The sequence below is a fragment of the Sceloporus undulatus genome, chromosome 5, assembly GCF_019175285.1.
Source record: "Sceloporus undulatus isolate JIND9_A2432 ecotype Alabama chromosome 5, SceUnd_v1.1, whole genome shotgun sequence".
Lineage (NCBI taxonomy): Eukaryota > Metazoa > Chordata > Lepidosauria > Squamata > Phrynosomatidae > Sceloporus > Sceloporus undulatus.
Genome location: NC_056526.1, coordinates 16,684,132 through 16,699,452, shown reverse-complemented (window position 1 = coordinate 16,699,452; position 15,321 = coordinate 16,684,132). Strand labels below are relative to the sequence as shown.

The 15,321-nt window shown below is 40.1% G+C and overlaps 1 protein-coding gene across 1 annotated transcript; it reads left to right on the top strand.

Moving 5' to 3' along the window:
* Positions 1–2,480: 2,480 nt before the first annotated feature.
* LOC121932014 (serine/threonine kinase receptor associated protein) lies at positions 2,481–14,950 on the top strand. Its single transcript, XM_042470255.1, has 10 exons — positions 2,481–2,701; positions 5,539–5,674; positions 5,834–5,915; positions 6,028–6,100; positions 7,551–7,647; positions 8,486–8,623; positions 9,552–9,688; positions 11,874–12,023; positions 13,082–13,147; positions 14,422–14,950. The coding sequence occupies exons 1-10, from the start codon at positions 2,590–2,592 to the stop codon at positions 14,481–14,483; spliced, it is 1,053 nt and encodes a 350-aa protein (XP_042326189.1). The 5' UTR covers positions 2,481–2,589; the 3' UTR covers positions 14,484–14,950.
* The last annotated feature ends 371 nt before the right edge of the window (positions 14,951–15,321 follow it).

The following is a 15,321-nucleotide window of genomic DNA, read 5'->3' as shown; positions in this document are numbered from 1 at the left end:
CAAGAGATTCAAGAGTGGCATGGAAGGGAATCAATATACTTCCCTACATGTATGGGTGGCAAGGTTAAGTGGATTTCTTACAATAAATTCCTACACACATCTATTCAGAGATAAGCCCACTGAGTTGTAATGAGACTTGTGCCTAGCAAGGGAGTATAGGGCTGTACCTCTGAAACGGGCATCCTCAACTATTTATATTTCTCACAGAATAGGTTAGACTTAAGTATCTGAAGGCTCATGCTGCCAACTTCTTTCTTTCAGTTAGTCTCAAAGATGATACAAGATCTCTTTCTTTATACTGATTCTACAGACTATAATGGGTTCTTGTTATCCGCTGGGGTTTCGTTCCAGGACCACCTGTGAATAACAAAATCTGTGGATGCTCAAGTCCCATTAAATACAGTAGCATAGCAAATGGTGCCCCTTATATAAAATGGAAAATCAAAGTTATCTATTTGGAATTTTTATATACAGTATTTTTAATATTTTCGAGCGATGGGTTCTTGAATCCGTGGGTAAGGAGGGCTGACTGTACTTTCTCAGAGCAAGTAGACTGAAGTCCACGAAAGCTCATGCTGCCAACTTCTTTCTTTCAGTCACTCTCAAAGGTGCTACAAGAAGATGTCTCTACATACTTGTTGGGTTAAGTGTTCTCTACCTACATAGGAGCCTGTGGCTTGACAAAGGAAGGAGACATGCTGGATTCCAAGGAAACATCTCCTTTGAATTGCAACGTGGACATTAAATTTCCATGGGAGGAATTTCTCTTAATTTCGAATGAAAATAAAGTGGGGCCAGAACGCATTCACATGAATTGACTAGTTCAGCGAATTTACATGAATTCGAATTGCGTTCAAACTGACTTCCCATTGCCTGAAAATAGCTTGCCATTGCCTGAAATTGCATGTGATCACCATTCATGCAATAACATTAAACCCCATGATTGCGTTCGGATTGCCGTTGGATTATACTTCCAATTTCCCTTGTCTGATAACATCCTTTGCAAATCTACCAGTGGCCACATAGCCAAAATGGGGGGGAAAGGTCCCTATCATCTGAACTGAGACCAGAAACAGAAAATGCAAGCCTATGACTAACATCTTCAACTTCTTTCTCCTGTTTGCCTGATGAAGAAGCCAGTGTGACTTTGAAAGCCTGCAGCACATAATTGTGCATTTTGGTTGGCCCAATAAAGGTATAATTGTTTGGTTAGCTTGAAGAAAGTAAGCTGGCTGTGCTGGGTAGACCTTTGCAGTGTTTCAGTCCAACAACACCTGGAGGGTTACAACCTGCCCACCCCAGTCTATTACAATCATCCTCACTCATATTTCAATTGGTTTTGCATCTGCAAGCCGCCATTTGGACCTCGTCGTTTATAAAGTGAAACTAAAGACACATAAATGTATCGGAACAAACGTTTTCTGTTCATCTTTAAGGCGACACAAAATCTCATATTACTTTGGCTGAAACAGCAGAAATGTATCTACTCCTTAGGAAGTTGTTCACAACTTTGATTTCTCCTCCAAAATGCAACCTTTGAGTATCAAAAAAATATTATGTGTGGTAATTATGATGATGACAATAATAATAATAATAATAATAATAATACCCCAAACCTATTAGGAATAATTTCATCTTGAAACTTGGTAAGCAAGGAAAGGAGGAAACAGCAAATTGATTTCTCCCTGAAGAAAGCTCTTCTCTTTTAAGGGAAGGCCATCTAGAGCAATGAGTTTCAAACTTGGGACTTCACTTCCCAGAATGCCTGACCGCTTGCACCGTTGGCTGGGGCTTCTGGGAGTTGAAGTCCAAAACATGAAACCCAAAGGCCTGAGAACCACAAGTGGAGACTATTATACAGTATTGTTATCTCTTTGGACTTCACATCCCAGAAATCCCCACTGCCACAGCCAAGAGTGAAGCACTATGGGAACTGTAGTCCAAAAAAGGCCAGAATGCCCCCCTCCTGCCCGTTTCCTACGAAGTCTATAACCACACTACACTCTTTAAAGTGTCGCTTTTATTCCACTTTAACTGCTCTGACCGCCTCCTGTTGCATATTGGGGTTTGTAGTTCACCCAGGCCTAAGAACGGCTGAACATTCTAAATGCTCCACCCTAAACTACAAATCCCAGCATGCAACAGGAGGCAGCCGTTATTGCAGTCCAATAGCGACGCTTGAAGAGTGCATGTAGCGCAGTGGTTCTCAACCTTTGGCTTCGCCTTAATTTTTGGACTTCAACTCCCAGAAGCCTCAGCCAGTTGGCCCAAATGATCAGGGATTCTGGGAGCTGGAGTCTAAAACGCCTGGAGGACCCAAGGCTGAGAAACGCTGCTGCGGACAGTAGAATTTTTTTAATTTGTCACTTCCGTACCACCATCACTTCCGGTTTCCACTTGGAGCGTTAGAGGGGCGGGCCAGGAACCGGAGGGCGCCTCTCCCTCCGCGGAACTCTATGGTCAACACTTCCGGCGGCCATTTTGTGATCCCTGGCTGCGTCATTTCCGTTGCCGGCGTGCCATCGTCTCCCAGCCTCAGCGGCGTGTCTGTCGTGGTCTCGGCTCCCTCCTCTCCTCCCTCCGTCGGCCATGGCGATGCGGCAGACCCCGCTGACGTGCTCCGGCCACACGCGGCCCGTGGTCGACCTGGCCTTCAGCGGCATCACCCCCTACGGCTATTTCCTCATCAGCGCCTGCAAAGGTGGGTCCTCCTGGGCTGCGTCCGCACTGCAGAGGGAACCCGCTTTGGGGCCGCTTTTAACTCTCTCTCTGGCTCAAGGCTGTGGGCTCCTGGGAGTTTGTTGTGGGCCCCGAGCAGAGCGCCTTACAGCAAAAGCAGGTCTATAGAATTTGCGACATCTTGAAAGAGTGGCCTGAATGTAGTTGACGGAACCAAATGAAGCAGATCCACTCTATAACAGCAGCAGCAGCAGCAACAGCCATAATAACAACAACTGTCATCATCATCATCATCATCATCTCCAACCAACCTTTTTCCCCAGGTGCCTTAGAACAGCTAAACACAGGCAAAATCTATACACTATTTACGATACCAGTAAACAACCTGTGGAATTTAAACCAGCTTTTAAAAACAAACAAACCCATAGCTCTTAAAGACAACAAATAAAACACAGACATCGCAACACAGTTCCTCAGGGCCCAGTCGACTGAAGAAGTGGGTCTCCGATGGCCTCCTGAAATACATGGCCAATTGCTAGATTAAATACAGTAAATTATAACCCATCGTCGTCGTCATTAATATTGCTGCCACCTGCCTTTTTCTGGGGCTGGAACTCAAGGCAGGTTGTGTGTGTCGACAGTCGATGTCAGGCAAGCCCATCAATTTCATCAGGTTTTCTTAGTTAAGGAACACCCATAGTAATAATAATAATAATAATAATAATAACTCATATTTATTTATAGCCCACTTTTCAGCCAAAGCTACCCAGAGGTGGCTTTGCCAGTTCCTTCCTCTGAAGTATAGCCTACAGCGCCTGGCATTCCTTGACGGTCTCCCATCCAAGCCATCTGAGGTTGACCCTGCTTAGTTAACAAGGCCAGACAGGATCTGTTGCCTTTGGGATATTTAGGCCTTCAAGGCAGCTAAAGTCATGTCTGTCATACAAAAGTCATATGCTCTGAATAAAATTAAACCAGTTGAAAATATAGCTTATAAAGAACCATCAGTTATTATGGATAGAAAGAACTCAGAACATGAAGGTCCCATTTCCCGTGAGACGCTTACATGGACTCAAGTGATGAAGTGGCTGTATTCTAGAATGGGAGGAAGAGTTGGATTTAGGCCTAACATTAAGTACAGCCTGAGATTTTGTGTGCTATAGCCTCCTTCATCAGACGCTTGTGTGCTTCTTTATATGAGCCCTTTCCCTCTTAGCTGTTTCTCTTGCTTAAAATTGCCTGCCAGAAAACTGCCCTGGGACTACCTTCCTTCCTTCCCAAATTCAGCTTTGCTTGCAGCCATTGGGAAAATCCCTTAGTTTCATGTCTCATTGAAATAATCGATCCCCCTTTTATTTTCTTCCCTTCCTGTTGTTTTCTTGCGTCTATTTTTAAATAGCCCTTGGGGTAGTTTAAAATTCCTTAGACTTGCTAAATCTGTTCTTTGTAATCTAATGTGTTTTGCAGGAAAATGGGCAGAGGAAAAGGAGGAACCGGAGCAGCATCTTTAAGACTAATTATTTTATTTTAGCATTTCCATTCATCGATTTCAGTCCACTTATTGAGAGTTAGAAGTTACATAGTTGTGGAGTCAAATAAGGGTGTCATTGGGTACAAAAAGGTGCAGTTTCTGGGTGTAAGAAGTTGGCTAAGGTGATGCTAGTCTGGCAGGCTGGCTCTTGGACAATCTTGAGGTGTGGAAGAAGTAAGTCTGCAGTGTCTTTCTCTATCTTATTGCATTCCTCTGCTAAAAATAAACCAGTCTTTTATTGCTGCTGGATTCCTCTTTTCCTCCCCTCCCTTTTTACACCGAGACCAATTCACATGGCTGGCTGTCTGCCTCTTTGAAAGCTATATGCATCGGTTATTCTACAGCAGTAGCATTAACCGTTCTTTGTCACTCTGAAATCCTTTAGATAGAAAAGCGAGGCAAATATTTATAGTCAAGTATATGTCTACATATTTCTGGTGTGTAGAAAAGAGAAGAACTGAGACAGTTGAAATAACATTAATGGCTAGAAGGTTTCAATAAACATTTGGTTTTAAAAGCTACAGCCCACTTATTTTGCTAAATAATGCATAAATAGCAAAACAGAGTAAAACCATAATCAAACAGAACAGAATTAAAAACAATAAGTCAGGAGAATACAGAATAAGATGAAGTAGCCATTATGGGGAATCCGTGTTTTATTGGGTATATTTCATAGTAGCTAGTGTTGCATTTTTGCCTTTAAATTCCCCCAAATTCAAATGCATCATTGTCTGTTTAAAACAGCTGATGGGTTAAAGCTGATGAGTTCTGCCTGGAGCAGAACCACTGCCATCACAACTGCCCTGTTATATTTATTACGGTGGGCCTACTCCAGATAAGATTAATATTGGTTTTAGCCCATTGTTATGAACAGCATGCATAAAATAGCTTCTGATTTATATACTTTTCAGATGTGAGTCACAAGTTGAAAGTAAGTAGCCTTGTTGTCTCAACCTTGATTCTGGTTGTTGGTCTTTTGGAAGTTTTAGTAGAGTAAACTGCTCTCAGGGCATTATATAACAATCCTAATCTTGCATTCTTTTTTCAGTCAAGAAATAAGTGGCTGTGTTTATAATGAACAATGTGGAGTCTGTAGATCACTAGAAAATAATAGTAACTTGATAATGAGCCAGTAGACTTTGGCTCTCAGATCGTTAACTAGATTTTGCCAAAACATCATGCAATTCCGTGTTCATGTGCATGTGCATTTTTATTCAACTGGATGGTCTCCTTCTTTTTATAATATATGTGGACTCATTTACATCAATGCTTGATTTGGATGGTTGGGGGAGATGTGCTTTCATGTCTGTTTCCTTTTTCTCTCCTAGATGGCAAGCCTATGCTCCGCCAGGGCGACACGGGAGATTGGATTGGAACATTCCTTGGTCACAAGGGAGCAGTCTGGGGTGCCACTCTAAATAAGGATGCCACGAAGGCCGCTACAGCAGCTGCAGATTTCACTGCGTAAGTGGAAGTCTTCGAATACTGAATGTTTCCATATGTTTCTGTTATTTTTTGCAGTCTTTTAAAAACACTTGAATGCTTATTCTGGTCACTCTCTTTTTTTGTCTTGTCTGGAACATAGTTGAACTGGCATATTAGCAGTATATTCTTTTATTTCAGCAAAGTGTGGGATGGTGTTTCAGGGGATGAATTAATCACCTTGGCTCACAAGCACATTGTCAAATCTGTGGACTTCACTCAGGTAAAGTAGACACAAAATCTTTTAGTCTCTCCTTGTGTTTTCCAAAAGAGAACATTATTTCAGCAATTTCACATTCTTGATTGAAAATATTAGTATTCATTTTCTGTTCTAGGACAGCAATTACCTACTGACAGGTGGACAAGATAAACTTTTGCGTATCTATGACTTAAGTAAGCCAGAAGCAGGTGGGTTTTACTGTTAATTTGTGAAACTGATTGGTTATCAAGCTGTGAATTCTTAAAATCACAGCAGTCCTTGAGTTACTTATTAAACTCCATACCATTTTATAATTAAGTCTGTTATTTTCATATTTGCACCTACTGCCAGTTCCTTCATCTCATATATACACACACACACACTCATAAATTTTAGCAGAATTAAAATCACTGTACACAATGGCTGTGAAGGGTCAGATGCCATAACATATAATGGTTCATCTGATGAGAATGAGCCATATGCTAGTGTAATCGCCATCCGCTTTTACTTCCACTTTTGACTAGACATAGTTTAGCATGAGGTTGTTCCAGCATCACAATAAAAAGGAATTCTTCAGGGGGTTGGACTGGATGGCCCTTGTGGTCTCTTCCAACTCTACAATTCTATGATTCTATGAGAAGGATGAACCAACATGCTGGTTCACACAGGCTGATACCTCCTGCTTGCATCTAGAGTCACTAAATAAACTTGTTTTGTACAAACCCCACTGTGGATTGTTGCTTTTGCAAGAAATCAGAAAAATAATTTACAGGTTACTCTCAGATTATCTCTAGTTTATTAGAGAAAATAACAAGCCCCCACTGATTGTACCAGGTTTAGACATCATGGTAAACACCATGGACTTTTCATCCATTTGCTTAGTCCTATTGTAAGCAGGAATTGTCAGGCCGTGTGCACTAGCATACCACACATGATTGGTATGAAACCATATGAAATGCACACTGGCTCATTATGTTGAAACCCTAAGCAGTGATTAATTTTAACTCTTTTATTTGAAATAAGGCCAGTTTAAACAGTGATTTGTGAAGCTAAGTTGTTTCAAGCAGCTGAAATTACAGTCAGTTATAGTTCTGGACAAAACAACAATGTGTAATCAATCAAAAATAAAGTAAAGCTTTAGTTCTCATGCCTATGCTGTAAAAAGGAAGCATACAAGATGGAGCCTTGCTCTGGTTCATTTTTTTTAAGACAAACTGTGGCTTTCCATGCTATCCAAACAATTTTATTTTGTCTGCCCTTAATATATTGGGTATTTTTTATAGTTTGGCTAATAATGAGCTTAGACTTACAAAATGATCTGTGGTTTTATTCTTTGTTTTAAAGTTTGTGCATGTTCATAAATGACAGTCAGCACATGCCACTTTCTACAATTATACTTTGTTGTTATACCATATACCATATATTATATATTATATTATACCATATATATAATATATAATATATGTATTATAACTGTATTTGTAAATGTGTTGTTGATGTCATGTCATATTAAATAATGAAAGATAATGTATGACCCTTTTTATTTACAATGGTTGCATTGCCATAATTGATCATAAGTTTCACTGAGAAACAAATAGTCATATTGACTATTATGCTAGAGGCATTCTCTTATACTAGGATATTTCTTCTACTTTTTAGAACCTCAAGTGGTCAGTGGTCACACATCTGGTATTAAAAAAGCTCTGTGGAGCAGTGATGACACACAGATACTTTCAGCAGATGACAAAACGGTCAGGTAAGAAATAAAATACCTTTTTTTCACCATACTGCACATTAGGATCTGGTATTCAATGTAGGGACAAGTTTTGAATTTGGTTATGTAAACATAGCTATTCTTTATGTGGGAACGGTAAGACACAATAGAGTCCTGTGCATTAGGGTTTAATAGATATGAGCCTTATGAAGTTGGCTTTATTCTTACTGTGATCTCAAAATCTATCCACTGAGCCAAGAGCTAAACTGTGGTTAAAAAAGTTGACCATAGAGTTGGATACTGTACTTAAAATTAAATAGCAGAATCAACACATGCTGAGACCAGGAATTTATTTTCAGTTTTAAAAGCTGAGCTCATTTGTTTTCCATACACATTACCTCTCCCAAATCCATTATTGGTTTCCCTACAGCTCTATTCCATTAGTCTGATAAGAATAACAAATTAGTAGTCACAGTCTAATACTGGGAGTCAGGCTCTTGGTTATCTACTTTTAAAATAGCAAGAAATCCTAACCTACCTTCTTCCCATTTTGCATATACAGCCCTTTTAGCTTAGATAAATGCCTGTTTCAAAGGGGAGGGGGTCAATTTATTTATTGAAAGTATGTATTATTCCAACATATTCTAGTCATGTAAGCCGCCTTGATTGCTGCAGCAGAAAGGCGGGGTATAAGAATAAAGTTTATTTATTTATTATTTAATGTGCCAGGCTGAGCAGTAACGAGAATTACAGAGCTTCTATAATTCTGTTTCGGGGATTGATGGCAGTATAGAAGACCTGTTAACTCAGAAGCATTTGAAAGTCTTACATTACAGTTGGGATAAGCGTAACAGATTCAACTGATGTCTTTCCATTTCAGGCTTTGGGACAGAAATACATTGACAGAAGTGAAGGCAATAAACGTTGCCATGTCTGTGAGCAGCATGGAGTATATTCCAGAAGGGGAGATAATTGTGATCACCTATGGAAGAACGATTGCATTTCACAGTGCTGAAACGTATGTTGTTTTAAAATTATTCTTTTCAATTAAAAGTAACAAAATTGGGAAGATTTGGAAGAGCCTCAGCAGATGTATATGTATCACCCTTCTAGTTCATGTAGATTTAGATCATCCTTTTTTATTCTCACATGATCTACTTAAGAAGATGAGGAAAAATGCAGTTGAAAATGTAATGATAGCAGCTGCCTTTCTAGGTTTCGTTTACAAGAAAAGTGAACTATTTACACCCCACTTGACGTCATAACTGACTGTGGCATGGGTTAGTAGTCTGGTGGTTACAGCTATCAACCCCTGCTAGTATTGCTAGTGATGGGGGATGATGGGACTTGTAGTCAAAAACATATGTTAGAGATTATCTAGTTCCTTGGGTTGTGGACAAAATCTTAGTGCAAGTGATTAAAGATAAAGAGTTGATTATGTAGTTTAGAATCTCTTTATGGTTTTTCTCCTGTAACACGGCTTCATTCTCTTTGATTTTTACAAAACCTAATCCGCTTTGTAATCAGAATTTGCAACAGTGCATACAGAACAAATTACAGTCTTAAAAGTGTTGTTATAGATATAAACAGTGATACGTCCCATTAATTTTACTGTGGCTTTCTGCTATAAACCCCTAGGCAGGGGGCAGCCAGAGAACAGCTATTTGATACTCTAAGGTAGACTATATACTCTTATAGTAGCATTATTTTTGGATGTTTTAATATCTTTCAGTATTAAAGTTATGTGCTTATTCAGAAACCCATTTGACAAAAATTTCAGTTCAGGCTTTTTTTACATAGGCAACCTGGGTTTGGCTTGTATACTTGGGTGAAATTACTCTGAGTGAAATCCAGCCCTTATAGAGTCTCTTTTTTCTTTTCTTTATGATTTGGTTTCTGCTTGTGTAGATATCCTATCCTTGATGGCTTTTCCTTTCTTTCTGTAGCCTGGAGCAGATTAAATCTTTTGAGGCCCCTGCAACCATCAATTCTGCATCTCTTCACCCTGAGAAAGAGTGTCTAGTTGCAGGTGGTGAAGATTTTAAACTGTATAAGTATGATTATAACACTGGTGAAGAATTAGGTATGTTGCAGTTCATTTTAAGTGTCTTCATAGTATGTTTTAAAGACTTCCATTTCTTTTGAAATGTGAAACCAACTTAGATCCAAAACACACTGGAGAAATAATCCAGTTGGAGACTGCTTAACTGTCCTGGCTCAATGCTAGGGAATTCTGGGAACTGCAGTTTTGTGAAACATTTAGCCTTCTCTTTCAGAGAGTTCTGGTACCACAATAAACTACAATTCTCGGGATTCTGTATCACTGAACCAGGGCAGTTAAAGCAGTCTGAAACTGGATTATTTCTGCAGTATGTTTTGCACCTTTATTGTTAAACCACATGTGTAAGTTTCTTTGGCTCTGGTATGGCAGAGATGTGGTAATTTCTCAAGCCAATAATGTAACCACTTTTTCCCCCTTTGGGACAGTTAAGTGGTTTTTGGTAGATGCTTATGCAAGTAAGCTCAAATTGACCAAGTTCTAAATTGTGTTCCTATAGTCATTGTACCTTGCCATATATAAATAAGCCTTTCTGTGATTGAGACCCAGAAGAGACAAACTAATACACAGTCCTTTTTGTTCCTTTCAGGTAGTCTCTTCCCTTAGTCCTTTTATCCCACTACCAGCCTGTAAACTATAGCTTTGCTTCAGTGCTGCCTTTGGGCAGATGCGGTGTGTGAAAGATAGAAGTGGGGGCCTGTGGGGGGAGAGCCTGTTCACTGGGTATTGGAATTAAGAGAATTCCAAATTGCTGTCATTAGACAAATTTGTTCATTTTATGAAAATGTATGTATGCATGTATTGTTTTTTTTAAAAGCAAGAAAGAGAAAGAAGGAAAGAAAAATAATAATCCCAAAGTGGTCATTTGCGTACCACCAGATGGTAGGGAAAGTTGTGTCAGATGCTGCAGGAGGAAGTGATACTATAGACTTCAAGGGCTAGAGAAAGAGAGTAGGAAATGAGCACTGGAAAAATAATTAAAGTGAGTTCTTGAATAAAGTTAATAAAGTAGGGGTTGTGTGTCTGGAATAATTGAAGGCTGTGGATATTGCTCAACCCAGCCTAGAGTACCTGTACTTTTATTGATAAAGATAAAGGTAAAGGTAGTCCCTTGACGTGAATGTCTAGTCAAAACTGACTCTAGGGGACGATGCTCATCTCAGTCACTAAGCTGAAGAGCCAGCATTGCCAGAGAACTACTCTGATGGTCATGTGGCCACCTTGACTGCACCAAATGCTGTTACCTTCCCATCAAAATAGTACCTATTTATCCACTTGCATTTGCATGCTTTCGAACTGCTTGGTTGGCAGAACCTGGGACTAATGATAGGAGCTCACTCCATCATGCAGCACTCGGGCCTCGAACAGCCAACCTTCCACTAAGCCACCACATCCCATTTTTATTGATAGCTTTTAGCGGTAGAGTCAAAACTAAGACTAGCTGTAAGGCCTATAATATGGATGATGAGTAATGCAGTATAAAATAAGTCTATGTGCCGTATGCTTTCTGATGACATCTTCTCCTAGTTATGGCTGGGAAAAGTGTACACCTTTGCTGAGAATTTTTAATGTGCCAAATCCTCTTTCATTTTCAGTACTGTATTATCTTTTGCATTGTACTGAAGTGATTTTTTTCAATGAACTAGAAATATCACAAGTTAGACAGGTGCTCAGGAGGAAGCTTGAGCTCCTGATCCTAATCACCCTCAGTAGTTATAAATATTTTTCTCTGATTTCTCAGAACTTGAGGCAGAGTTTTGAGTTGCATGTACTTGTAAATGAGCTTGCCAAATATGCACATACCTAAAAAGCTTATTTATTCAATTCTGTTTTTCTCCCAGTATGGAAACCAAGACCTGTTTTTCTCCCATTGTGAGACCCAGTGTTAGGCAATCTCTAAGAGGCATGTATTGTCCGATGAGTTTTCCCACCTACTGACATACTTCTTAACCTCATCTACTTTCTGGTGGCAAGCCATGGAGAATTTCCATATCATAAAATATTGGTGCAAGCTTTGTCTTTTAAATGGTTGGAGCCTTATTTTTGATCCTATAACTTCATCCAATAGCTTTCACCTCTAACCCAGAGTGAGAAAGTAAGCAGCTTATATTGCTTTTTTCCCTTTCTAAATGCATAAAACTAGCTCTTAATGTGTGTATACTAATTACTTCCTTCACATTTTGATTGATGTGTTGTAATTTCTCTACAGAATCATACAAGGGGCATTTTGGGCCCATTCACTGTGTCAGATTTAGCCCAGATGGAGAATTGTATTCTAGTGGCTCTGAGGATGGAACACTAAGACTGTGGCAGACAACAGTAGGGAAAACATATGGTCTCTGGAAATGTGTGATTCCTGGTAAGAACATATTGTGTGTGTTCTGATGAAATTGAAGTGCACTGTAACATGTTGTCTTTTGAAGACAAGTTAATTATAAAATTATATTGGAAACATTTTTTTCATTACCTTTTAAAGTGACATCTGACAGAATTGCAGATCCGTAGAACATCAATTAACTATAGACCTCAGTGTCATTGAGGCGATAAACCTGCACTACTTTGAACAGTAGGTGTAGTGGGATAACTCACATGGCAGAGCTCTTCCATACAGTAAATTAGCCATACTCTGCACATACAAAACAACTCTTGGGGAACCCTTCTCCCTGGCATTAGGTTTTGTGTATGTATGACATGTAATACCATTGCATCTAGCTTTCATCTTGATAATAATAGTACAATCCACTCCCTCGGACTGTAGTGGAGTCTCCTTCTTTGGAGGTCTTTAAGCAGAGGCTGGATGGGGATGCTTTGATTGGAATTTCCTGCATGGCAGGGGGTTGGACTAGATGGCCCTTGTGGTCTCTTCCAACTCTACAATTTTATGATTCTATGAATCCAGGGACAGGATTACAATCTGAAAGGCAAAACGGACCATCAGCACAGGGCCACAGTGACTGGACAGCCTGTGGTGGCGGTCCTGAACGGGCCATTGGTGAAGAACGTATTTCCCACGCTTTTTTGCTGATGGCCATGAGCTACCTCAGAGCAGCTTCTGGCTCCTCTGGGGGCATGCATCATCTGAACTCCCCACCCCCCAAAGCAGCCAGAAGATGCACTTTGTGGCCTGTCTGTCTTGGGCCTGAGAAATAAGACTAGTTCAGTTTGGCCTCTGAAATGTTTGATCTCTTCCATCTCATCACCGTCCTGCTGTTGGCTCTTTCAAATTGACATCTTGCACTTATGGAATTTACTCCTCTCATTAAAGAAAGCATTATTTATGTAAGAGAGAAGGTGAGTCGTAGTATATTAAAAAGACAAATGAAGGGAAATCACTAGTGCAGAACTCCTGCAGTAGAGGCTAAAATATATTGGCATGTTTATAAAAAGAAGACTTTCTTTTTCTTTCTTTCTCTGTAGAAGAAGAAGGTGGAGAGCTGGCTAAAGCAAAAGTCAATCTTCCAGGGACTACAGAGGAAGAACTAGGTAAAGCGCTGGTTGCTGTGGTGGCCTGAGTGATTTAGGTTATCAGCCTTTACACGTTAGCCTGTGTAACATAATGACTGAGATCCTACATCATATATCTGTAGTTTAAATTTATTCTCATGTAATTATGGTTGCATTACACCACTAAATACCTAATGTGTATCTGCCAGAGTGCCTGCCTGTTTTCCTATTGTGCAGTGGGGTGTGCACAGTGATTGTTTCTGCAGCCCCGGTGAATCAAGTGGTACCTGAAGGCACTGACAAATAATTACCCATCATCCAGGAGCATCTAGCTGTGAAGCTGGAATTCTGTTGGTTAGTCCCAACTAGAGTAGATCCATTGAACCAACTGTTGAAATGGTGGGTCCACACATAGGCAAATCCAATTGATTTAGTGGCTACTCCAGTTGGAACTATCTGTAGGGCTTAGATCCATGTGAAGTGGCTTCATTTGCAGATCTCTGCTTATGCAACCATGAACCTAATGCTTCTGTTGCACAGTGGCCAAAAAAGTACAGCTGTATATGCAAGAGACACCAACAGGATTCCAGTGACTTATTGCTCAGAATACACACATACACAGAGAGCGCATAATCCATACAAATTGCCACTTGAAGCCACTGCAAATATTGCAGGCCTCCCCCCCCCCCCCCCAAAAAAAAATGTCCTGGGCAGTAAAGCAATCTTAGGCTCCATACAGACAGGCGAAAATAAAGCTGCTTTGAGTCACTTTGGAGGTATGCTGTTTCAGTGATGCATGCATACTAAGAGTCCAGAACTGGATCATGGCTTTGGCGCAGCTTCTGGACTCTTCGGACGCATACAGCATTTAAACAGCATGCCTCCAAAGTGACCCGAAGCAGCTTTATTTTGGCCAGTCTGTATGGGGCCATAGTGATTTATGATCTAGTGTGGAACTATTCCAGCAACAACAGTTTATGTGAAGGTGTGCTGGGAAGATCAATTTTATAGGAATGGGTAGAAGGCAAACAGCTAGCTCCTTGTGATTTAATGTCTGACATAGTGTCACACCAAAGAGTCACATCAAGAATATTTCCCTCCACTTCAGTGGCAGATGGGGGCACTTCTTTGCATGCTTTTGTGAGGGCTGAAAGAAAGTTTGCACTGATAATAACCAAGATCAGGGTCAAATTGCACTTAAAATAAGCTGAGGAAAGTAAAAGTGTTTGACAGCGAGGAATAACTCAATCAAGTTGGCAAATTTCTTGTAACCTTTGACATTTTCTTTTATCTTTTCCTCCTTGTTTTGACAGAAGACCTTGGCTCTGAAAATTCAGATTCCATCTACAGCACAACTCCTGAAGTTAAGGCTTGAACGTCACAGCTGTTAATGACAACACATGGACATTCTGAGACTGAATCAAGAACGCAGCAGTATGCAGCAGCCTCCTGGGGTGCACACTGTATCGGGGGGCAAAGATGGGCAGTATTTGATGAGAATGCTTTGGAACTGATTATCTGCCGAGAGTTGAGAGTATTGAATGAGATGAGCAGTAACAGTTTTTGCTGTCTTCTAACACCACTGCCTGTATATCTGAATGTAATCTGGCAGCTGAGACCCAGTTTCTCCAATTTTGGTTAACTCATTGTAGTGTTTATTACTGAGGAGAAATGCAAGGGCTTCTAACAAAGTCTCTCTGAAAGTGGGAAGAGTTGGCAAAAGATGGGGTTATGTGGCAAAACAACTGAATTGTTTTCCCCTTTTGTTGTACATTGCTTCAGAATATCTGTTTTCCACCATCTAAATAAAATGCCTCTCTGCAGCAACATTGCTAGGAGAAATCTCATGGATGTACAAGTTAATTTAAGAGAGTTGAAACATTTAGGATTTTAATAAGCAAAGAGTGCTAATACTTTGTGACACCTTTGTATGGAAGGTGGCTGAATGCCCTGCTGCTTTCTCTCCCCACCCCTTTAAACTTTTGCATTCAGAAGTCTCTCTAGAATAATATGTGCAGCAGCATGCATAATAATAGCTGCCACTTTAATACATGCCTCTAGTGGGATAGTTTCTGATATTGAAATATATAAATAAGGAGATAATTTTGTATTGTCTCCCATCTCTCAGTTTCTCCAAGTAGTTATCAGTTAACCCCTTTCAAACATCAAAAACAAATTTTCTTTTAAAAAAGAATTGTTTTTATTTTCTTTGT

Excerpts from the sequence above, each read along its gene's own strand:
- LOC121932014 (XM_042470255.1), top strand. The coding sequence starts at position 2,590 with ATGGCGATGCGGCAGACCCCGCTGACGTGCTCCGGCCACACGCGGCCC. Across the intron at positions 2,702-5,538 it reads CCTCATCAGCGCCTGCAAAG|ATGGCAAGCCTATGCTCCGC; the intron begins GTGGGTCCTCCT and ends TTTCTCTCCTAG. Across the intron at positions 5,916-6,027 it reads AATCTGTGGACTTCACTCAG|GACAGCAATTACCTACTGAC; the intron begins GTAAAGTAGACA and ends TTTCTGTTCTAG.